The sequence below is a fragment of the Canis lupus genome, chromosome 14, assembly GCF_003254725.2.
Source record: "Canis lupus dingo isolate Sandy chromosome 14, ASM325472v2, whole genome shotgun sequence".
In the NCBI taxonomy this organism is placed as follows: Eukaryota; Metazoa; Chordata; class Mammalia; order Carnivora; family Canidae; genus Canis; species Canis lupus.
The window spans coordinates 11,241,274-11,264,789 of NC_064256.1; the positions used below are offsets into that span (position 1 = coordinate 11,241,274).

The 23,516-nt window shown below is 36.0% G+C and overlaps 1 protein-coding gene, 1 long non-coding RNA gene and 1 pseudogene across 2 annotated transcripts in view; 1 reads left to right on the forward strand and 2 right to left on the reverse strand.

Moving 5' to 3' along the window:
- LOC112675026 (uncharacterized) overlaps positions 1–4,468 on the forward strand; it is a 331,068-nt gene extending 326,600 nt beyond the window's left edge. The window contains exon 9 of the long non-coding RNA XR_004804521.2: positions 4,418–4,468. This is a non-coding gene — a long non-coding RNA (uncharacterized LOC112675026). The remainder of the gene's footprint in view (positions 1–4,417) is intronic.
- LOC112675023 (60S ribosomal protein L31-like) overlaps positions 1–23,516 on the reverse strand; it is a 106,018-nt pseudogene that overhangs the window by 23,603 nt on the left and 58,899 nt on the right.
- LOC112675022 (U6 snRNA-associated Sm-like protein LSm3) lies at positions 10,449–10,989 on the reverse strand. Its single transcript, XM_035698335.2, has one exon. It carries the CDS (start codon positions 10,978–10,980, stop codon positions 10,672–10,674), a length of 309 nt encoding a protein of 102 aa, XP_035554228.1. The 5' UTR covers positions 10,981–10,989; the 3' UTR covers positions 10,449–10,671.

Below are 23,516 nucleotides of genomic sequence, written 5' to 3' on the forward strand. Positions count from 1 at the left end.
ATTAATGATACAAGAATATGAGTTTGTCTTTGTAACCAAAACAAATTATACATTGGTATCCCTAGAGAAGATAGACCATAAATATAGATTCTTTCCTATCAGATAAAATCTATGTAACTTACAAAAAAAATTGATTTAGCTCTATTTGTGAAAGGATTATTACTTTGTCAAGAAGGCATTAGCCTATTGCACTACTTTAGTGGAAGAGTTTGGGAATGCTCTTTTCAGTGAATGGCCAGGTTATCTTTGCACAAGTAAGACAAATATTCATAGATGTGCACTTTGTTTCTATAAATCAAGAGCACAGTATGCCCATTTTTAATTTAATCATCTTGTGCAAGAGTAAGCACATTAGAGCCAGCCCATGTGCCAAATCCAGCCCACCACCGTTTTTGTGTGGTAAATGAGATAAGAAGTTTTTTCATTTTGAAATGTTTGGAAAAATAAAGAATATTTTGTGAACCATAAAAAGTATATGATATCAAATTTCAGAGCCCATAAATAAAGTTTTATTGAAACCCAGTCCAGCTCATTTTTAAATATTGCCCCTCATGGGAACAAAATAAGACACAGTGATGGCTTTTATAAGTCACAGGTTCTTCTGTGGATGAATGACAAATGTAAACTAGACACAAATTACTATGTAAGCCATTTCTGAAAAAAATCAAAAATATTTTGTTACACTATAAAAAAATATTCCCACTAGACTTATATCACATGGGGAGCGGGAGTAAGCATTCACACATAATATATTTTACTTAAATGGTTTATTTTAGAGATAAAATGATAGATATTCATTGTGGAACCAAATTGGATACACTAGACTTTCAATGCCTTCCAAAGATTACAAAATCTTCTTTTCTACAGACTAAATGCAGTATAACATCTCTCCCTGTTCCCGTTTGTGACCTAGATAAGAATAAGAGGGTGATATGTTCTGTAGGTCACTATGCAAAGTAGGCCAAAGAGAAAGAGATAGAGAAAGAAATTAAAATTAATGATAAGAAAATTACCCCTGCTGTGATACCATGAGGTGCTAAAAAACTCTCAGCGCTTGGAACTGTGGTCATGACAACCTATAAACTCAACCTTAGTGACACCAGTTTCAAATTGTATAGCTGTTGAGCTGAAATAAAATGCTAAACTGGATAAGTCCCTTTGTTCCTTACAGCTACAAGTTATTTATTGATAGTTCATTTCTGTAGCTGTTATGTTGCGGGGAATCCTCCTGCACCATTGGTTTGCAGAAAGCTCTAAACCAAACAATTGCAAGTGGTTCAAAGTCTCATGTAAGCTCCTGGATTTCATTAAGGAGGATTTACAATTGATAGCCATGGTTTGTAATCTTTACTAGATCCAGAGGAATATTCAAACAAAGAATTGAAGAAACGGACATTTCAATTCTTTAGTTACTTTGTCAGTCTAATGTCCATTAATGACAAGCAAATGCACTTGTGCTTGTACTGACGCTTTTATTCCCAATTTAGGGATTACTTACGTTTTTATTTTAGATTTTTTTATTTTAGATTTTTTTATTTTTACTTATGTTTCTAAATGATGGTAAATGTCTGTATTGCTGAGTCCCAGCCCATCACAGTTACACTTTTTAGGTATAGCACAGTGGTAAATCAGAACTTAATCTTTTTTTTGCTACTAATAAAGCAAATTGTTCTAAATTGTTTTTACATGTGTTAAAGTTCACAACAGATAATATAATTATAGCAATGTTTTTGCACTCTTATTATATGTAATGCAGTGTTAAGCACTTAATTTTCATTATCTTATTTATAACAACCTTATGATCTAGATGCTGTTATTATTCCCATTTTACACATGAGAAAACAGAGCCTCACAGAGGCTACTTTAATATCTAATAGATATTAGAGGTAAAGTAATTAATCAGTATTAGAGTCAAGATTGAAATCTATGCTTGCTGACATCCAAAATTGTGCTCTTATCCACCATTATGACTTCCTGTTTCCCATGCATGGAGACAAATAGGTTAGAAAAGAATTCCCTGCATAGATTTATTGTATTATTTGTCTGATTATTAACAAACATCAGCATTAGTTATAAGTCTGGCAAGGCAGATATTTTTGTGAAAGGAGCAGGGGCTTTGGAAGCAGGCTTACCTGAGCTTGATCCTGAACTCCTTATTTGTACACTGCCTATAAATAATATTACCGCTTATTCCTCTGCAAAACAGAGGTGATAGTCATTACCTTAAGATTGTTAGTAAGTATTAAATAAGGTAAGGTGTGTGTAGTAGCTAGCACAAAATGGGCACAAAATAATTATTTTTTCCTCCTGTCTATATTTTTTGCTTGTGCATAACTTCTTTTCCAAAGAAAAGCTGACCTAATGTCTCGATCATTCCTTAATATGAAGAATCCAGGTCCTACATTAAATTCAAACATAGAATTTTTCATATTTATCACAGGTTCATTAAACACCATAGTAAAATTGAGTTTGCATCTTTTAAAATCACAGGAAAAGCATTGACCTGGAAATCCTTTGAAATGGTAAAGCCCAGCCCAACTCTTCTGGATGTTTCTTACAAACAGTAACAATCCTGGCAGAGGAAATCTTGGAGGAAAGAAATTGAGAGCAAGAACCGAAGGGCACACTAGCATACTAGGCAGTATACAGGGAGGGAGAGAAAGGAAAGGGAGTCTCTCAATGCAACCCTCAGAGAATTCTGGTTCAGCATCAGACCAAGGAAGAACACACACTTCTCCCGTGCCTTTCTGATGTTGATGTTTTATGTGTTACTTTCCTGGACCATGGACAGACGTGATTCTCTAAAAATGTCCTGGTGACTTCTAATAGCCAATGGGTGCTTACACTCAACAAGAAAAAACAAAATCTGAAATATTTCACCTTAAGTTTGTAATGGTAGTCAGCTAGCTCACTGGCAAAAGTAAGGTTTTCAATATGGGAAGCAAACAATGATATTGGAATACGACTGTTCTTAGGACTATTTTAAACATTTAAAAAAATAAGTAAAGGTATAATGCTAACATTTAAAAACGAGAAGTATCAATAGTAACTGGCTATTTTAATGTTTAAAATGATTGAGGTTACTCTGGCCAAAATTAATACGTGTAATTTTTTTTGTGTTAACACTTTTCAGATATTGCAGTTTAGCAGCATCATATATTGCAAATCATGTAAATCATTTAATTTCTGTTAACATTTGCCAAGAAGGAAAAAACAGAAGTATTTTAAGAAATAAGGTCAATATTATTTAGAAGTTTTAGATTTCCCAAAATCTTCTTAGTTTTATATTAAAAATCCTTAGTTTTATATTACAAGTCTTTTATTTAAGAAGTAGTTCTGGAACGCCTGGGTGGCTCAGCAGTTCAGCGTCTCCCTTTGGCTCAGGATGTGATCCTGGGGTCCTAGGATAGAGTCCCATATCGGGCTTCCTGCATGGAGCCTGCTTCTCCCTCTGCCTATGTCTCTGCCTCTCTCTCTCTGTGTCTCTTGTGAATAATAAATAAATAAAATCTTAAAAATAAGTAAATAAAAAAAGAAGTAGTTCAAAGTAGGTATTTATAACTTGTTGACTTCTTTGATTATAATTTTTTAAAGGAAAGAAAGAAGAAAATATATTCTAAATTTTAGATATATACATAAAAATAAACACATATACAAATATATACATAAATAATGGAGGAAGAGCACATTTTAAATTATATGTATTATAGGTATATATACACATAAGAGTGTGTGTGTGTGGGGGGGGGTCATATGACATATAGGTTTCCAAACATATAAGTTTGTAAAATTATACTTAAATATTCTTAGAGAAAGATACAGCCATTTGTTAAGTAGAATTATAAAATGTTTTAAATCTTTCCTATTTAAAAAGCAAATGTCAGTAGTCTGCTATTGTAAAAGGCACTGTGATGCTCTGAAAATGGTATGGACTTTGAGATTAAGTAAACTTGAGCCATACCCTCTCCAGCTTCCTAAATCTGTCAGTCTAGCCTCAGTCACATTACCTGACTTGTCTCCCCACCCCTCCTCTTTTCTTCCCTCTTCTCTTGCAAATATTTTTTTAAAGAGAAAATGAGATAAGGTTTATAAAAATGTCTAGCACATAAAAGCCACTAATATATGAACATATGCAGGGGCACCTCGGTAGCTCAGTTGGTAAAGAGTTAGACTCTTGGTTTCAGCTCAGGTATGATCTCAGGGTCATGAGATAGAGCCCTGTATCAGACTCTATGCTCAGCACAGAGTCTACTTAAGATTCTCTCCTTCTGTTCCCACCTTACCACACATGCAATCTCATGTGCTCTCTCTTTCTCTCTCAAATAAAATTAAAAAAAAAAATATATATATATATATATATGAACATATACAGTGGAATGTTTATAAAAATTGTAATTGGGACTGCTTTTCTCTCCAGGGCCTCAGATAAAGCTAGAAGTGACTGAGAAGCCACGAAAGCAGAGCATAGCTTTGGATGGACTCATGAATGAGAGGAAGAGGTAGGTCGAACATATATTAAGCAAATAGTGATATTATAGATTTATATCACAAAACATCAATTTATGAAATACAAATGTACGAAATGCTCTAATGAAAAGAAAACATTTGTCAGACAAACACAACAAATAAAACAACTCCATGTTGCTTATAAGAAGGCTGGCAAAGATGTAGGTAATGGGAACTCTCAGGTACTGCTACAAAAATGGAAAATAAAATAACCAGTTTTACAAGTGGTTTGGAGTTCTTTTAAAATCAAATATAATCCTACCTTTTGATGCAGCAAATTCTATCCCTGGTACAGACCAACAAAAATGTGAGTATAGCAGCCAGATGCCTGGGGAAAAACAGACCATAATCTTAGAAAGTAAGATCGTGCTTACCTTGGGAGTGATTAAATGGAAATATTCCCTTCATAATAAATTATTGAGATGTATAATCATTGTATACTCTTTTTTCTGCATGTTTCTTTTATTAAAACAACTTTTAAAATAAAATATAATGATGGGGGATGCCTGGGTGGCTCAGCAGTTGAATGTCTGCCTTCGGCCCAGGGCATGATCCTGGAGTCCCGAGAATGAATCCCACATTAGGCTCCCTGCATAGAGCCTGCTTCTCTCTCTGCCTGTGTCTCTGCCTCCCTCTCTCTCTTGTGTCTCTTATGAATAAATAAATAAAATCTTATATATATATATATATATGTATATATATATACATATGTATATATATAATGATTAAATTGACTTTATTAAAAAATACAAAAATTAAGTAAAAATATTACCAATAAATCAAGGCATGCAATTTGAGTAACCTGGTGAGAATGGAGTGGTAGTCTTTGCTCTATTTAGTTGTGCTGTATTTCCACAATAAAAAATGTCTTGTCCAACTCAATATGACACATGTAGATAAGAGTTAGAAAGATTAAAGGTACAGACAATGGAGGTACCTGGGCAGCTCGGTCAGTTGGACATTTGCCTTCAGGTTCAGGTCATGATCCCAGGGTCCCAGGATCGAGCCCCACCTCAGGCTCCCCGTTCGGTGGGGAGTCTACTTCTCCCTCTGCCCCTACCCCTGGTCATGCTCTCTCATTCTCTCTCTCTCTCTCTCTCTCCCTGTCAAATAAATAAAATCTTTGAAAGAAAGAAAGAGGTGCAGAGAATGACTTTTGCAACAATATTTTCTTCATGTGGAACAAAGTGGCCTTTGGAGGAATGAAGCTATAAGCTAGGTCTTTGTGGTCTTGCACTAAAGCAAAGGAATAAAATGGGCTAGATACTAATTACCAATGAATGTACATTCAGTTGGCATTATTATACACCATGTATATCTAGCATATTGAAAAGCCAAATGGAAGGCTGAATTTACATTATACGAACACCTCATAGAGCCATGCTTTGTAAGAGATATGTTCAAATGAGCACTTATACTGGGAACTAGTGTATACTGAATTCCTTGGCATTAATAGCTAAGTAACACACTCCAAATGGTTAAATCACTTTTATTTTATTAAAAAATAGTTACTTTTAACTGATCTTTTCCTTAAGGAAATATTTTAGCTCTTTTTTTGCAAAAACAGGCCTGTCAATTTTATTTTAAATATGTATCTGTTCACATTGCAATCCACAAAAAGCTTGCAGATGCTGACAAAGATTAAGTGACTACTTCTAAATAAATAAATAAATAAATAAATAAATATTTCAGTACTGAAAACAACTAAAATGTTCACTCCTTTAAAAATTAAAAAAAAAAAAAAACCTCCACAATCATCTGTGACCATTGATGTGAAATTCATGATCTCACCAACAATCACTGTATTGTTAGCACATATTTTGAATTAAGTAGTCACATGTGCTAGGTAGCCTGACAGTGTGCAAAGTGTTCCTGGTCTGCTTTTCATGACATCACCAGTTAAGAAACATGTACTTATCTTAAAATTCTATAGTATCTGGATTCAATTCTCTGGGTTTAAATAATCAACCTAATAATTTTGAATGTGGCTTTGGAAAAATTACTTAACCATATCTCTTTGGATTCTTCTGCCTATAAAATAAAAATACATACTTCCAAATTTGCTGTGAAGATTAAAAAGAGAATGCGTGGGTGGCTCAGTTGATTGAGAGTCTGATTCTTGGTTTCAGCTCAGGTCATAATCTCAGGGTCATGAGATGGAGCCCTGTGTTAGACTTTGTGCTCAGTGAGAAGTCTATTTGAGATCCTCTCCCTCTGCCCCCCTCAAATAAATAAATAAATCTTAGAAAAAAAGAGAGAATCCATTAAAGTGCTTAATATAGAGTCTGGCATTTGTAAATGCTAAATGAATGTTAACTATTATTATTTTTATTATCTTACTGTGTTGTTCTTAGTACATCCTGTTATTTTGTGGCAGCTCCAACTCACCAGAATTTATATTTTATTCTGTATTTATAGATTAAAAAAATATCTTGAATGTCTTTTCCTGAATTGAGTAGGTGGCTCAAATAATTCATTTAGATATGTTCTAATTGCTTGATTGACAAACAAACTTGATTGCTTCATTTCCCTTCCTTCATTCATTCATTAACAAGAATATATTTAACGTGAATTAAAAGGAAGTTGGGAATAAAAATAGCATCAATTGTATTCTAAAAGATCTTATAATCCGGAGGGAGAAACAAAAATATGTAAACTAGTAAACAGAAAGAAAATAGATATGTGATGACAGAAGTCAATTCAAAAATAATAATATCTGATGAATCCACCTTTTATGGTTGGAGAAGGAGATTTGAAAACTAAAACTTGTTATTTACAAAAGCCCTCCTGATCTTCCTCTAAATTCCATAGCCTCTCTGCCTGTGTTGACTGACAACCCTTACTCCTTGACCTGTCTTTGTAGCTTTTCCACCTACTTCAGCCCTGCATGCTGCTTTGGAGTCATGGCATGGAGAGCATTTGCTGCTGTTGCTTACCAACCATCTATTTCCCCCACTTTCTGGTAACAACTTCCCTTATAATAAAAACATTGAAACAGAAATTGTCCCCAAATCTGGTCAGAACAGAAAGCTAACTAAAATGACTCAGTTTCTAAAGAATAATTGGGACTTCTATACAAATTACTTTTTTGTCATTAGAATATTTCTTATTAAAAAAAAAAGAATATTTCTTATTGTGGTAAAATATATGTAACTTAAGATGTACTGTTTTAACTATTTTTATGTGTACAGTAGCATTAAGTACATTCACATTGCTGTGTATCCATCAGCACCATTCATCTCCAGAAATTTCTCATCTTCCCAAACTGAAATTCTGTCCTCATTAAACACTGACTTCCCATTCTCCCTCCTTCCAACAACACCCATTCTCTTTTCTGTCTCTAAAAATTTGATTACTCCAGGTACCTCATGTAAGTAGAATCATACAATATTTGTCCCTTTGTGAATGATTTCTTTCACTTATATAATGTCTTCAAGGTTCATCCCTGTTGTAGTATGTGTTAAATTTCCTTCTTTTTTAAGATTGAGTAATATCCCATCACATGCATACACCACATTTTGTTTATCTGTTCATCCATCAATGGACACTTGGGTTTTGTCTACCTTTTGGCTATTATGAATAATGCTACTATGAACATGGATGTACAAATATTGATTTAAGTCCCTGCTTGCATTTTTTTTTGGGTGTATACCCAGTAGAGGAATTGCTAGATCATGTGGTCATTCTATATTTAATTTTTTAAGGAATAGTCATACAATTGTCCACAGCAGCTGCATCATTTACAGTGCCCAAGGGTTCCAATTTCTCTCCCCACCAACATTTCTTATTTTCTGGGGTTTTTTTGATAATAGGCATCCTATTTGGTGAGTAATAAAACATTTTTATTTTTTACTTTTCTTAGAGATTTTATTTATTTATTTGACAGAGAGAGAGAGAGAGAGAGCACAAGTGAGGGAGAGGCAAGAGGGGGAGAAGCAGACTTCCCACTGAGCAGGAACCCCCAAATGGGGCCCGATCCCAGGACGCTGAGATCATGACCTGAGCTGAAGGCAGACACGTAACTGACTGAGCCACCCAGGTGCCCCAATAAAATATTTTTAACATAAACAGAGACACAGTGTGATTTTTATCTCAGACATGTAGATATACATGTCTACATATAGACATGTATATACTTGCATAAAAACACATAAACAAATTTAACAAAAATCAATAAATCTACTTGGTATTTTGTTTTCAATGAAAAGTCTGGAGTCAGTTTGTAGTTTTGGCATGAAATAGTCATAGTCCTTTTTTCATTTCATGGAATCCTAGAACAAGAAGGACCTTGAAGTTCACCTGTTGCTAATCCACCTTGCTCACCTTATGAAATACTTAGGACAAGGAAAGGGAGCAGCAAAGCCAGGAGGCTCCTTATTCTTAGTTTTCCCCTTGGGGGCTTTTTGCTCTTCCCTGTGACTGTCTCTAAACATCAATCATCATGCATAACTAAGTATAATGGTACACAGGCTCAGGAAGCAGAAGACAACAAATGTAATTTGGTTAACATGTTCTTTAGCAAATATCTCTATGACAGAAAGAAAGACTTAATGTATAATTATGTCTTCACCTTCATGGATTTGTAATGCCCGCAGATATGTTCTGTGTGGTTTACGATGATAACACACATTCAGCTGGCCTGAAATATCTCATTACAACCCTGTCTGAGCTTAGCTCATCCATAATGCTCTAACTGTGGCTGAAGTGAGACTGGGATTCCTGAAATCCACTCCATTATAATACATATTTCAGTTCATAAATCCCAGCTCTTTCTCCATACACCCCCCCTCCCCCAAGGCTGCCTTTCACTTCCTCACTAAATTCACTGGAGTGACAGTAAGCTACCCCATCCATCATTCACCTGCCTCACCGCTAAGGTGATAAATCTCCATTTCCCTCCTGAGAGTTTGACACCCAGTGGCCCTCCCTCTTCTGCAATTACAATGCTCCCGCGGCCTCTTATGATTAGAATTTCTGATTATGTGCAAATCATATGTGCAGCAACACCCGCATAACAACTTGCTAACTTCCTTCATTTCATTGTAACTGGGCCATGCTTTTTAAAAAATGACTTTAATGGGTTTCATCTTGGAAGGACAAATGCCATGTCCTTTTAGTGTTAACACATTGTTCATTTTGTCTCATCATGCCCATTGACATTGAAAGTTGTTTTAATCTCAGGAAGATAGCCTTGTCTTTGGAATGCTGTTTGCCTTAATATCTAAGAGGCTTTGTAAAGCTTGCCTAAGGATATTCTGCATTTATCTTGGTTCTAAATATGGTGAATATAGCAATCCAGACTTAAAACATATGGATGGAGTGGAAAAATGTTTTTCTATAGGAAAATAATGTCAACTTGAAATATAGATTACTTGTGTCTTATATTTTATGAGTAAAACAAAGCTTACTTAGGTCTTGAGGACCTAATCGTACATGCTGGTAACAGAGCTGATTAAAGGGTAAATGAGAACAGGATGTTTGCTCCCACAACTATAATAGTATCCCCTGAGGATTTTAAGTTTTATGATTAATTTTTCGTTGGTTTTCATATAACTTATTTATGTGATTTCTTGATGCGCTATTATACTTTAAAGAAATATTTTAGTGTGATTATCTGAGAGAAGAAAATGATAATCCTACTGTGTAAAAAGGCAGAAATCTAAAAACCACATGTTGACTCTATGTTTATACCAGTATTAAAACTTTAGGGGTACCTAGGTGGCTCAGTAGGTTAAGCGTCTGCTGTCAGCTTAGGTCATGATCCCAGAGTCCTGAGATCAAGCCCCATACCCCTCAGCAGGGAACCTGCTTCTCCCTCTCCTCTCTGCTCATGCTCTGTCTCTCTCTCTCTCCCTCTCTCCCTCTCTCAAATAAATAAATAAAATCTTTAAAAAAAATAGGTACTCAAGTTGACTTGAGCATAATCTTTTTTTTTCTTTGCATCCTGGTGATCACATTTATTGAAAGAGTTGGAAAAAAATTAAAATGCCCTCTAGCTTAAGAATTTTTGAGTTATCTGCAAATCAACTCAATTCAGGAGTGGAAGAATCCTTGGTCATTTCTTAATATCAAAATGAACGCAGGTTTCTCTTTTGGATGTCTTCTACATTTAAAGAGGCAATCATACAAAATCTCCTATATTCCATACACGATAAATTCTTTGTTTCAGCCAACTCTTAATGGAGGAGCAACTAGCACAACACCATCTCCCCGGACAAAAAGCATCGGAATATTCCGTTTTGTTGATTTATATATCTCTTCATATGTTTCTTCATCAATTTCTATAGTAGTCACAGTTTCTTCCACATCTCCCAATATCATATTTAAATGCTGATCATATGCATGTAATCTGCCTTGAAGCTCTCGGTCATTTCTCATTTTCACATAAATTCGCTCATCCGGGCTGAGCCTGATGAGATCCAGGGGCTCTTCTACGGTGTTGGTAGTTTGTTGCTGGTCCACGTCGTCCGCCATCTTTCAAACCCTCTTGAGCATAATCTATATTTATATTGAGAAGTACTTTTCAACTATTATGTTGCTAAACCAAAGGTAATAAAAGGAAACATTTTTCAATTTCTTGAACAGATCACCTTGCTTTAGTTAACCAAAGCAGTTTTTATTGTCACAGAAAAAAGCCCGTTACTTAAAATTTATTTAATTTTTAGAAAAGAGGATCTCCCTAGTTTTGAACTCTACATACCAACCATCCAACTTCCTGGAAAATAAGAATTTTTTTTTTAAATTTATTTATGATAGTCACAGAGAGAGAGAGAGAGAGAGGCAGAGGGAGAAGCAGGCTTCATGCACCGGGAGCCTGATGTGGGATTCGATCCCGGGTCCCCAGGATCGTGCCCTGGGCCAAAGGCAGGCGCCAAACTGCTGCGCCACCCAGGGATCCCGGAAAATAAGAATTTTTAATATTTAGGAACAGACCCTTGACTTATTCAGAAAATCTGGAATAATCAATGCCAGGTGAGGGAAAAAGGCAAAACTCCCATCCTCCCTCCAAATCCCCAGATTGTCAGAAAGGGAGACAGAACATAAAGACTCCTAACTCTGGGAAATGAACTAGGTGTGGTGGAAGGGGAGGAGGGCGGAGGGTGGGGGTGAATGGGTGATGGGCACTGAGGGGGGCACTTGACAGGATGAGCACTGGGTGTTATTCTGTATGTTGGCAAATTGAACACCAATAAAAAATAAATTTATTATAAAAAAAATCCCCAGATTGTGCATACACATTAAGAATGTTCTCAGATATACAGGACACAGCTGATTACAAACAGTGGAGTGTCCTTGCTTATCACAGAAGGTAAGAGAACCAGAAATGAAACACTAGTACCAGACTACCAAAGTCAAGGACACAGTCTCTGTTCTTGTGGAGTTTACAGTCTTGCATTGCTTCACTAAGTTGCAGAGTCTACTGTATTTAAGGATATTTGTACTTAACACCATGATGCTTGATCAGAAACATCATTAAATAAATATTACGTCCTCTGTGCTTATCTCACTGTAGTCACAGTGAATTTGCATCATGGTCTGAAGACACACATACATTTACATCTCCATGACTTTATATGTGTTTTCCCATAGATTATATTGCCTTTATCTCTTTTATCCACCTACTTATTCCTTCAGGCACAGTTGGTTGTATACATAGTATGTGTATATTATTTGTAATCCTAGATGACAATTATTAATGACTACATATGGTAGAGGGATGATGATGACTTAAAGAGGTAGAAATATGTATAAGATCTCAGCCAAAAGAGACGTGATCTGTCGAGCCTTTTGAGTGGATAGAATTAATCAGTATTGGCAGTGCATTGGAAGCTTCTTTGAGGGCTTCTCCAATGTTCTGTCTGCTTCCTCAACTGAATCCTCTTCACAAAGACCTCCTTCTACATCGTTCTTCTTCTCATATCCATTGATCATCTCTTCTGACCCCATCGTCCTCACCAGAGTATCCATACATGATAAACAGTATTAGGAGAATGAACACAAACTGGGTTATTAAAACCAGGACACTACAGAAGAGCTTATGGTTTTTAAAGGATGATACTTTCCGGAGAAATGAAAGTTAAGGCAACGGGAAGTGTCTTTAGTATATATTCCACTGCCTAGAGCAAAAGCAGAAAAAGGGAAGAAAGTGCACTCAATCAAGATCAAGGAAGTAGCACATGTGAAAGCATGGAAGGATAATAATGCCTAAATCTCTAGTCTTGCTGGAACAGAGCACAAAAGAGAGTATTAGGACACAAACCTAGAAATGCAAGCAGATAATAGAAAGAGCATTTGGGTTTCATTCAATTGCCAATGGGAGCTGTTAAAATGTTTCACTAGGGCAGTGATGCAATCTGACTTGTGTTTTGAAGGAATAATTCTGGCAGTTGGTTGTCAGGAGGTTGGACTAGAAGGAACATTTGCTGGAGGCAGGGAAAGTCCAGAAGGTATTTGTGGGAATTCACGTAAAAGATAATGAAATCCCTATCTATTTTGTATACTCTGTATCTGATAAGCACTCAATCAATATTCTCTAATGAAATAAATAAACTAGAACGTGAAGCTCCCTCACAACAAGGATCTGTGTGGTACATCTACATTATTTAACCAATTTAAAATCCTAAAAGTTGAGAAGGGTTATTCTTTGATAAAGAAGTCATTAAGGGCAGCCTGGGTGGCTCAGTGGTTGCCTTCAGCCCAGGGCATGATCCTGGAGATCCAGGATCGAGTCCTGCGTTGGGCTCTTTGCATGGAGCCTGCTTCTCCCTCTGCCTGTGTCTCTGCCTCTCTCTCTCTCTCTCTCTCTCTCTCTCTCTCTGTCTCTCATGAATAAAAAAATCTTTTCAAAAAAGTCATTAAGTATTTTCTGTTTATTTTTTTTCCTTTTACACAACCCCTAAGCAGATGGATATTAAACTACTGACTATGACCCTCCTATTCACAAACTTGGGCTTCCCTGACCATAACATCTGACATTTAGAATTCTGTATCAATTCAGTGTGGTGCATGAGTTCTCAATCTTGATACTTAAGGCTTCTACTTAGTTTCATGAGGTCTCAATAAAATTGCATCTGAATATACCATTCATAGGGATAGAAAGTCAGGAGCAAGTGGGCATAAAGGGAAACTCCATGTCTCAGAAGACAGGACAGGAGAGCCCACGAAACTCATTCTTCCCACGACTGAACTGAGAAGCACTTGAAGTGGGAAACAGCGAAAGTCTTCAGGCTGCCTCGCTCGCTTGCATGTTCCTGGCACTAAGTCTGAACCGCTATTTCTTGCAAGTCTGCAGTCAAGTGTTCTGCCTCTTTCTGATGCTAGACTCAGGCGGAATTGCAAAAGCAGCAGTCTCTTGGGACAATGAACCCCAAGCTCTTCGGAAGAACAGCAAAGCAGAACTCCTGAATTTGTGCTTGCATTCTTTATATCAGTGAACAAACTTTTAGTCAGAATCTATATTATCTCAATTCTAAAACGTGCTTGGTTTGCAGTTTCTGAGGCCTTAGAGAACCATTGTGTTTCTCTGCCTAGATGGTTTCACATTTTACACTAATCAGCCTCTTTGGGCCAATATAATTATGCAAAGTTAGTTGGTACCTTTATTTCTTGGCCTCCTCCCCTGGAGTCATTTTACTTTGAAGTTTATTGTCTTGCTCCAGTGTTTGGTAATTAAGTAATAACTACAAAAGTCATAGGAGAATTCATTAAGAAATATCTACAAGGTACTTCTAAAAACCTATGATAAATGCACTCTACAGCCCTGAGTGAGAAGGGCAGTGTCTGGAGTCATCAAGAACCAGGCCTGATATAGTGACAGACAAACGCAAAAAAAAAAAATTAAAAAATTAAAAAATTAAAAAAATTAAAAAAAAACAAGCCAGGAGAACTTTTTAAATGCATCCAATAATGATCTTGCCAAATGTCTGCTTAAAATCCCAGCAACTGCTTCCCATGAGCCCTCAATATGGCTTGTAAGACCCTCCAATCCCCTCCGGCCTCTCCTGAGTTATGGCTCGCCATTCCCTGGCCATGGTGTTGCAGTCGAATTAGCTTTGCCATCTAATGTACCTTGCTCTCGCTGCTGGTCCCAGTTCAAGAAATGCTTTACTCAATTTCCTCACTGCACTCCTCAAGCCTATTTAAGATCTGTCATGTGACACTCATCCCTTAGGTCTCAGGTTATAGGTCTTTTCTCCATGAAACTTCTCCTTGAATCCCTTTATACTAGATTAGCCATTGTTTCTGCTTTTCTAATATAATACTAATAGCTGTGCACTGCCATTCCTGTTTGAATTGTCTCCCTCCCACCTAACCTAGACTGGAAGCTAAGAATGTCCCGTTTCATCCTTATACGGCAAGATCTTAGCCCAGTGTGTGGCAAAAAGTAGGGTTCCAATAAATATGTGTTCCATGAATGAATGAATGGGTTACTAAAAGAATGGCACTAAAAAAAAAAAAATCAATCTGTGCCTTAGAACATACTCACTCACTCACTCACTCACTCACTTACTCAATGTTTTCTTAAGTTTTAGGATATCTCCCTGCCTTTAGAAATGTAGCTATCTTCCTTAGGTAGCAATTCATTTATGCAGTACTCTATTCTGACATTTATTATTGAAATAGCAGAATCCTAAAAAAAAAAAAAAATGAGCCAACTAATCAACATTTATGGAGAATCTATTAAATCTTTAACTGTGAATTAGAAAACTTCTTTGGCTGTAAGCCAGTGAGGATGCAGAATAGAAGTTGATTACTTCCAGCGATGTCTTAAGGTTTATGAAACACCATAACAAGTTTAGTAGTAAAATGTTAACTGCTTATCACAAAATCATTTCCCCCCCCCAATTCTAGCATTGTATGTGTCACCTGTTATAATCTGCTCACCTTTTAAGACCCCCTTCCCTTCTATACTACCTTTGGCTCAGTCAGTGCTTCAATAGGCAAAAGTCTAATGTTTGCATGATTTGCTTGCAAAAAGTTGGTTGCTTTGTGGCTCATATAGAATATGCAAAATAATTTTCCAAAATTTTAAAATATGAGTAAGGTTCTTGTGATCTTATAGGCTCTCTAATACCATTATAATTCAGAGATATTGTAGTATAAGCGCTGGCAGTTGTTTTTTCCCCCCTTTTTTTGTAATATGAGGGCTCAGTTTACATTTTGATTGGTGAGGTACCTACTCTAAAGACAGTTATCTTCTACAAACACATTGTCAGTCCCATGACCAGCTACAGAGCCAGCACACCTCCCCACACTGAAGCTCCTTTGTTTGATATCTATTTCAATAATTGGCCATTTGGGCCACTAGTTTGTTTTCTTGTTGTTTTTTTAATCTTTATTTTCATGCTTCAAATTCCCACTCATGTTTTAAATTCACCAGTAAAGAGTGAGCCCTTGAAACCCTAGACCTGCATCCTCAACTCCAATGAAAGCAGAACTTCCTGGACCTCTGCACAACCCCTACTCCCCACCTCACCACGTGGCCCCAGGTCTACTGTGTAATTTCTGGGTGGTGTAAGTAATAAACTTCTATTTTTTCAAAGTTTTCTCATAGTTGCTGCTGAAGGTCATCTTGCAATCATATTTAAGAACTGCAGAGTCGGTTCAGTTGTAAAACAGGTTTGGAAAGAGAGCTGTCTGTGAGAAGCTTACCACCCCCCACCCTACAACACTGGGAGTGCCCAAAGGCATTTCTAGCTGATAGTATTACAATCAAGAGGCTGAGACTGGCACAAAATAGATATGAACTAAACCCTCAACTCTGTCAGTTGTCAGAATTGCAAAAAAGGACTGCATGAGAGATGTCTACTGAAAGATCTAAGGGATAATGCAGGAGAGGATGTTTTATAAGTCATAAATCATTATGTAAATATAAATATATGTATTTATTAATTCTTAGAATATTCTGAAAAAGAATTGTCTGTCAGTGGAGATCTTCCCAACATGGAAGGATCTGAGTTGGAAATGATTGAATTTGACTATTAAGATAAGGAATAAATAGCGGTTTTAGAATGAAGGATCACTGGGAAAAGTAGGTAAAGCAGCCAAGAAATCAGGATATTAGAAAGATTCTCTATATCAACACTGAACTTCATTAAGGATAATGGCAGATAAGATTGTAAAGCATGCCAATAATCCTAGAACTAAGTACAAGAGAGAAGTGGCTGAGGGATCAGTGACATAATTCAGACAAATAGATAGTATAGCTACCAAGGAAAAGTAATGCTTTTAAAAGTACTTGTATTTTATTAAGCATAGCACCCATCTAAATACATGTGAAAAATAATTCAGAGACACATCTATGAAGATGGTATGTGGTACATGCTTTGGGCTCATGGCATCTATACAATAACTTACTCCATAAGCATCTATTTCCAACAGGTAGGGAATGACTACATCAAGCTCAACTTGATATCCCAATTGAATTATTTAAGGAGATCAGAGAAGGTCCCCCAAACTGTGACATATTTGAATGGTCCTTGAATAAAACATTTTTTATTCTATGTTCCTTCTTTCATAATTTTTAGGTATTCTTTTATAATCTGAGTATGAAAAAACTTCCTGTTCTTTGATTTCTTTAACAAATCTTTTCTGTTGTTCCCTTTTTCCCCCTTACCTAGAATTATTTCAAGACTATGTTCAGAATTCCACTTTTTAATGATGCTTTGATATCTGTCCCCATCCAAAAATCATACTTGCAAGTACTTTCCTACAGTAAGTTCTTTGCCTATTATGCCCTTCCAGATCATTTGCTTAATTCCTTCCTATCTTTCAAATCCCAGCTAAGATATGCCTCCCCTGACCTCCTAGTTCCCAGCAAGGTCACACATTCCATTAAGTGTGCTCGCAGCATATACCTCTCCCCTATCATTTATTAGTACTATAACTAAATGTTTAATGGAGTAATTTTTGGTTATTTTCTCTCTTGACCACCACTGTCTTCCCAGTAACAAATGTGATACTTTACATAGAGTAGGGGCTTGATAGATAATTACTGGATCAGTGAAGACATGCAAGAATGAATGAATAGTTCTAGCATGAAGTAAAAAGATTACAAAGCAGTTTTAGAAAATTACACCATTTTCATTAATAAAAACAAAAATTAAGTGTCAAGATATCTATAAAATTTTAAAAAGTATTATTTCCAAGGGAAAATTGAGGGAAATTTTATTTTTTTTTAGATCTTAACTGTATACATTTTCTATAATTAACATTTATTTTATCAGAGCTAAAATAAAGTGCCTTGACCTACTTCACTTATATTTTTAGAAGTCCTTTACCTTATTTGGCTTATATCTGTTATTTACCTAAATAACAGATATAATTTATGTATTATATAAAAATTATATCTTTTGAGAAATAGATCTAATTTATTTATTTAAGTTTAAATATCACCTCCTCAAACTACCATCTTATAGTTGTATACAGCTTTACAAGCTTTCTGATATACCTTTGCTTATTTGGCCTTCACAGAGACTCTAGAATATTAGCAGAACAGATCTTGCTCCCATTCTACAGATGAGTGTATAAATATAATGTTATAACAATGTTTAGTAATCACTTCCTTTCCCAATGCTATAGCCTCCAAGGTTCTTATCACTAAGAAGTATTTACTTATGTCTAAATCAAGAAAAGTGGATATTTATATTGTTTCACTTACTCTTTGTGATATGAATTTGTCAGAAAAATGTGTCAAGATTTTATCCTATGCTCCACTTTAACCATTTTGCAAGAATTATTTAGAGAGTTGAAATTCCTGTAATTAAGAACTATTTCATTCATTCAATAAATACTGAGCAATTTACAATGTGCTAGACACTACAGTTACAACAATAAAATATTTTCCCTGGCTTCATGAAACTTGCAGTTTATAGGAAGATAAACACACAAGGAAATACATGATTAATTTTGAAAAAAAGCTGAAGTGGAATAAAAAACAATGAGGAATGAAAAAGAATAATGAGGAGGACTTCGCTTAGATTGGAAGGGCAAATAAGGGAGTTTCCAAAATATGAGTGAGCATTATCCAAGTGAAGAGTGGGAGGAAGGGTGTTTCAATCAGAGGGATACAGTGAGCAAACACCCTGGGCAAAAAAGAATTTGGACCATTTTGAGAAACCGTTAGAAGGGATTGCAAGAGCAAAGGAAATAAGCACAAGAGTGGCATGAGATGAAACCGGGGAGATAAAACCCAGCTCTTCTCTTTCCATTAAATGAGCTTTTTAACTACATTCACATTCAGAATCAGCCCATGATTTGTTGCCTTTTTTAAGATGAAACAGCCTTTATCATAAATCCTTTCTGTCAATTACCTGTTATAACTGTAAGAGGAGGGATGCCTGGGTGGCTCAGTGGTTGAGCGGTTATCTTTGCTCAGGTTATGATCCCAGCATACTGGGATCGAGTCCCACATCAGGCTCCCAGCGAGGAGCCTGCTTCTCCCTCTGCCTGTGTCTCTGCCTCTCTCTGTGTGTCTCTCATGAATAAGTGAATAAAAAATCTTTAAAAAAAAATAACTCTAAAGGGAGTTGCCTTCTTATACATAAAAAAGCCAACTTCACCTTATTTATTATCCTCACTTTGTGCACTACACAGAGAAAATTGAAATTGTTATTGTGATATAGAAGAGTATATCTTAATTAGCAAATTACTAAATTATTATCTTTCTTACTTATCTTTAATTTTTATAAGTTCCTAGAACCTTATATCTACAATTCTGTATAGAGAGTTGGTTGGTGATAAATAAGTTACTAATTAAGGTGAGAGGCAATTTATTTATGAAGAGATGAAATGATACTAATAAAACCTTAAAGCTATTGAAATTCTGTAGTTAAAGGATACTGTAGCAAATTTTTGAAATATAAGAAATACTAATCAATTTTATGTTTGGATTTTCATTTACTGGAATCTTATCACATATTGTCAATGTGCCTTTCTCAGTTATAGCAGAGTATATAAGCACAAAGTCATAGAGCAAGAAAAATAGATGGCACTTAGGAATATAACTCATCCAGGTGACAGAGCTAGATAAAGGAGTCATTTCAGTATATCTCCATATATATTCTAAATCCATGTAAGAGTTGAGATTCCCAAAGGAGGGCGTGTAGCAGCCATCCAAGCTTGGGGAAAGGAAATCCCTTGCTGTTTATTACAGAAAGAAGAAACCAGCAAGGAGAGAAATGCAATCACAGAAATGAGAAGTTCTATGGAAGTTGAACCTCCAGACAACAGCAATTAATAGTGCTGAGTCAATATATGCACTCGTGTCCATCTGTTATTGGAAGGGAGAAAAAACTGAAAAATGCTCATTGGATTGGATTTTAAAGACAATTTTGGTGATCTTATAACTTTCTAAGAAAACAAACAAAAATTTAGACACACATATATTTGACTATTTATTTAGCTAGATGAGTCGTGTCATCAATAAGACACATATTACATACCAGCCAATGGAATATTCACTTTGCCTATAGACTATAAAATGCCTATTATCAGTATGACATATTTAAAAAAATTTCAGACTCAAAAGTAACAATGTTAGGCTAAACACAAGGGAATTTTTATAGCTCAAACATAGCTCTTGCTTTGAGTATTTTTGATATTGCTGCTCTTATTAAAGCATGTGTTTGCAGCATTATTTATATATACATAAATACATTTAAAAGAAAACAGAAATGAGTATATCTCCAAGACCACAGTTGAATTGTGAAGATTGATCCTCTAAGGGCATAAAACACATGTGAAGTTCTTAACACATTTATTTGTTCTTTAGTAATCAATTCCAGTTAAGCCTCCTGAATCTTGAAAAGTCCATTTTAGGTGTATTTTTGGAATGTTCTAATGTTCTGTGATAAATGGCCTCAAGGTAAGAATCTTTCCCAAATTTTTCAAAAAATATCATACATTTGTGGGAATTAGCTAAATTAATTCTGCCATAACTAAATCCTGGATTTCCTTATTTATGAAATTAAAACATATTTATTTTCTCCTGGACACTGCCAATGTCATAATTTTCTTAAGGAAATACTATGGATGTGGCCACATCAGTCTTCTCTATAATATCTGGGATTTTTGACAATTGAAATTGTTTTTATTTTTATTTTTTTAAAGACTTTATTTATTCATTAGAGACAGAGACAGAGAGAGAGAGAGAGAGAGAGAGAGAAAGCAGAGACACAGGCAGAGGGAGAAGCAGGCTCCACGCAGAGAGCCGACGTGGAACTCGATCCAGGATCTCCAGGATCACACCCTGGGCTGAAGGAGGCGCTAAACCGCTGAGCCACCCCGGCTGCCCTGAAATTCTGTTTTTTAAAAATAGTCTCATTACAGTTACTTCACATGCATTCCCTCTAGAGCACGGAAGCTATTTTTGAAGAGTGAATCCAAGTATCTTCACACAGAGCTGAGTCTTAGGGAAATCTACAGAGCCAAGTATTTGTGCAGCACCAGCTAAGCATTCTGGAGTGCCACTGTACTTTGGCGAGAAGGCTTTATTTTTTTAAAAGTCTGATTCTGACCATTTCTGATTAATGACAGTAGAAACTTACTTGCACACACTAGAAAGGTAGAACTATGTATCAGAAATGATGAACTTAAAAAAAAAAAGAAGAAAAAATAAATGATGAACTTTTTATAAGCCTATACTTTTTGACACTCTATTTTTCAATCTTTAATGCAGGAAAGCCAAGAACTGCCAGCATCTTTTCATGTAGTAATCATGCCTTAAATTAGAAATCTTGGTAGTGTCTGTTTGACATTGTTTTGCTGTTCAAGTTTGGCATTTTAACTAGCATTTTCTCACGAATCTTAGTGTGCTACATTAGAGCATTAGTCTAGTCAGTTCAGTTAATTGGAGAATACATTTCTAAGGTGAATAAAGTCATTAAATCCCCTAGAAGCCAGTTGCCTTTGTTCTATGGGCACAGTCTACACTGAAATAATAGCAAGTTTTGTTGTTGTTGTTGCTGTGTGTACCTTTAGCCTCAAGGTCAATTTAGTTTAAAAAATGATGATAGAGCTCAAACCTATCAGCATTAGTGAAAAAGCAACTCAATATATTCTTCTAACAATGCATGGGAATACTATTCACATAGGAAAAAAATAGGCAATTACTGATATCATAGCCATGTATTTAGATCAGTTAATCATCAATTGCTTCTGCTTGTAGAGTTATCTATTTATAAAAGTGTATTTGTGGGGAAGAAAGAGAAAAATGAAAAAAGATATTACATCAAGGAAGGCAATATTGTAAGATTGGAATAGAAGGGAACTTAAAAATCACCTTTCCTCCTTTTACAAAAGGGAAGACTGAGGGCTGGAAAGAACGAGTGAGTGATGTATCCACTGCCACTAGGATTATAGGGAAAAAAATAAGAATCAGTAATGACTCAATTCTAGATGTCAATTTGACTGAGCCACCACACCCAGATATGTGGTCAAACATTCTTCTGAATGTTTCTGTGATGGTGTTTTCAGATGAAGTGAACATTTAAATCAGTGGACTTGGGATCCCTGGGTGGCGCAGCGGTTTGGCGCCTGCCTTTGGCCCAGGGCACGATCCTGGAGACCCGGCATCGAATTCCATGTCAGGCTCCCGGTGCATGGAGCCTGCTTCTCCCTCTGCCTGTGTCTCTCTCTCTCTCTCTCTCTCTCTGTGACTATCATAAATAATAAATTTAAAAAAATAAAATAAAATAAATCAGTGGACTTTGAGTAATGCCGGTTGTCTTCCATAATGAGTGGGCCTTGTTCAATTAATTGAAGGCTTGAATAGAACAAAAGGACTGACCTCCCCAAAGGAGGAATGAATTCTGCAGGAGATAGCCTTTGGTCTTGAACCACAACATTGGCTCATCCCTGAGTCTACAGACTGCCAGACTACCCTGCATATTTGGGAATTGGCAGCCTCCATAATCCCATGAATCAATTCCTGGAGATAAATCTCTCTCACACACACATCTTATTGGTTCTGCTTCTCTGGACTAATAGAGCGTTGTAGATTACATGTGCCTACAAGTGAAAAGATTGGGTAAAAACATCAAGGATCTTCCCGTCTAAACTTTTTGTTTCTTTTTAACCCTTTGATGGCACTTGCAAAAATCACAGCAACATTAACAATCAACAATAATAAACATTATACAAAGAGATATTTCCCTTTAAGTTAGTATTTTGAGTCATGAACTAACTTTCTTATCTTCTCTTACTATGCAGAGTTCAACTTAGTAGTCTAAAACTGCATAATTGTAAAGTTGTTGATTTTCTAAGAACATAAGAAAAAATATCTTTTTATTACAGAGAGGAAGGATCAGTGTTTTTAGCCTATAGTTGAATACTCAAATCCACATAGATTAATATGGTTATTCAGCCCTCTTACCTGTCCTTCTGTTGGTCTCACTCGACTTCTCTTCTTTTGAATCATATCTCTAGCCTCACCTTGACCACAACACTTTTCTTTTGGCTACAGCTGAGGTGGGACTCTCCCTTCTCAAACCCCATTTTCGCTTTTAGCTCTTAACTCTTATCATTTTCTGTCTGAGTTATTCAATATAGTGTTCAGTCCTGTAGTGTTATTCTTTAAGATGAAAGAGAAGTGTTAATGCTTAGAGAGTGCCTGAGTGACTTCATCCTGTAGGAATTAAAATATGAGGAACCCAGAGCTTGCTGGTGGTACTGACATGTCTCCTATCCTAACAAGTAGAGCACTATGTCTTAAAATGTGATGGTACACAAAGTTAAAATAATTCCCCAGGCCTATCCCTAAACAGGGTCTTGAACCTCATTTACAGGAGGAGGGACAAGAAAGAGTTGGAACATCAAAGAGCCTTGCTTTCTGATGCAAGAAGATTTTAGAAAGGTGGGAGCATACATACATCCATGTCAAAATTAGAGGGTGGTATGACAGTTTGGTTTCCCAAAGGGAGTTAAAAATGAAGAACACTTTTAGGGGCTTTATTAAGTGTTTGGTAGAACAGACTGACAGAGCAATACTTTTCATAGCCGGGCAGACAACT

Bases quoted from the DNA above. Each gene is read 5' to 3' on its own strand.
- LOC112675022 (XM_035698335.2), bottom strand. From the start codon at position 10,980: ATGGCGGACGACGTGGACCAGCAACAAACTACCAACACCGTAGAAGAG.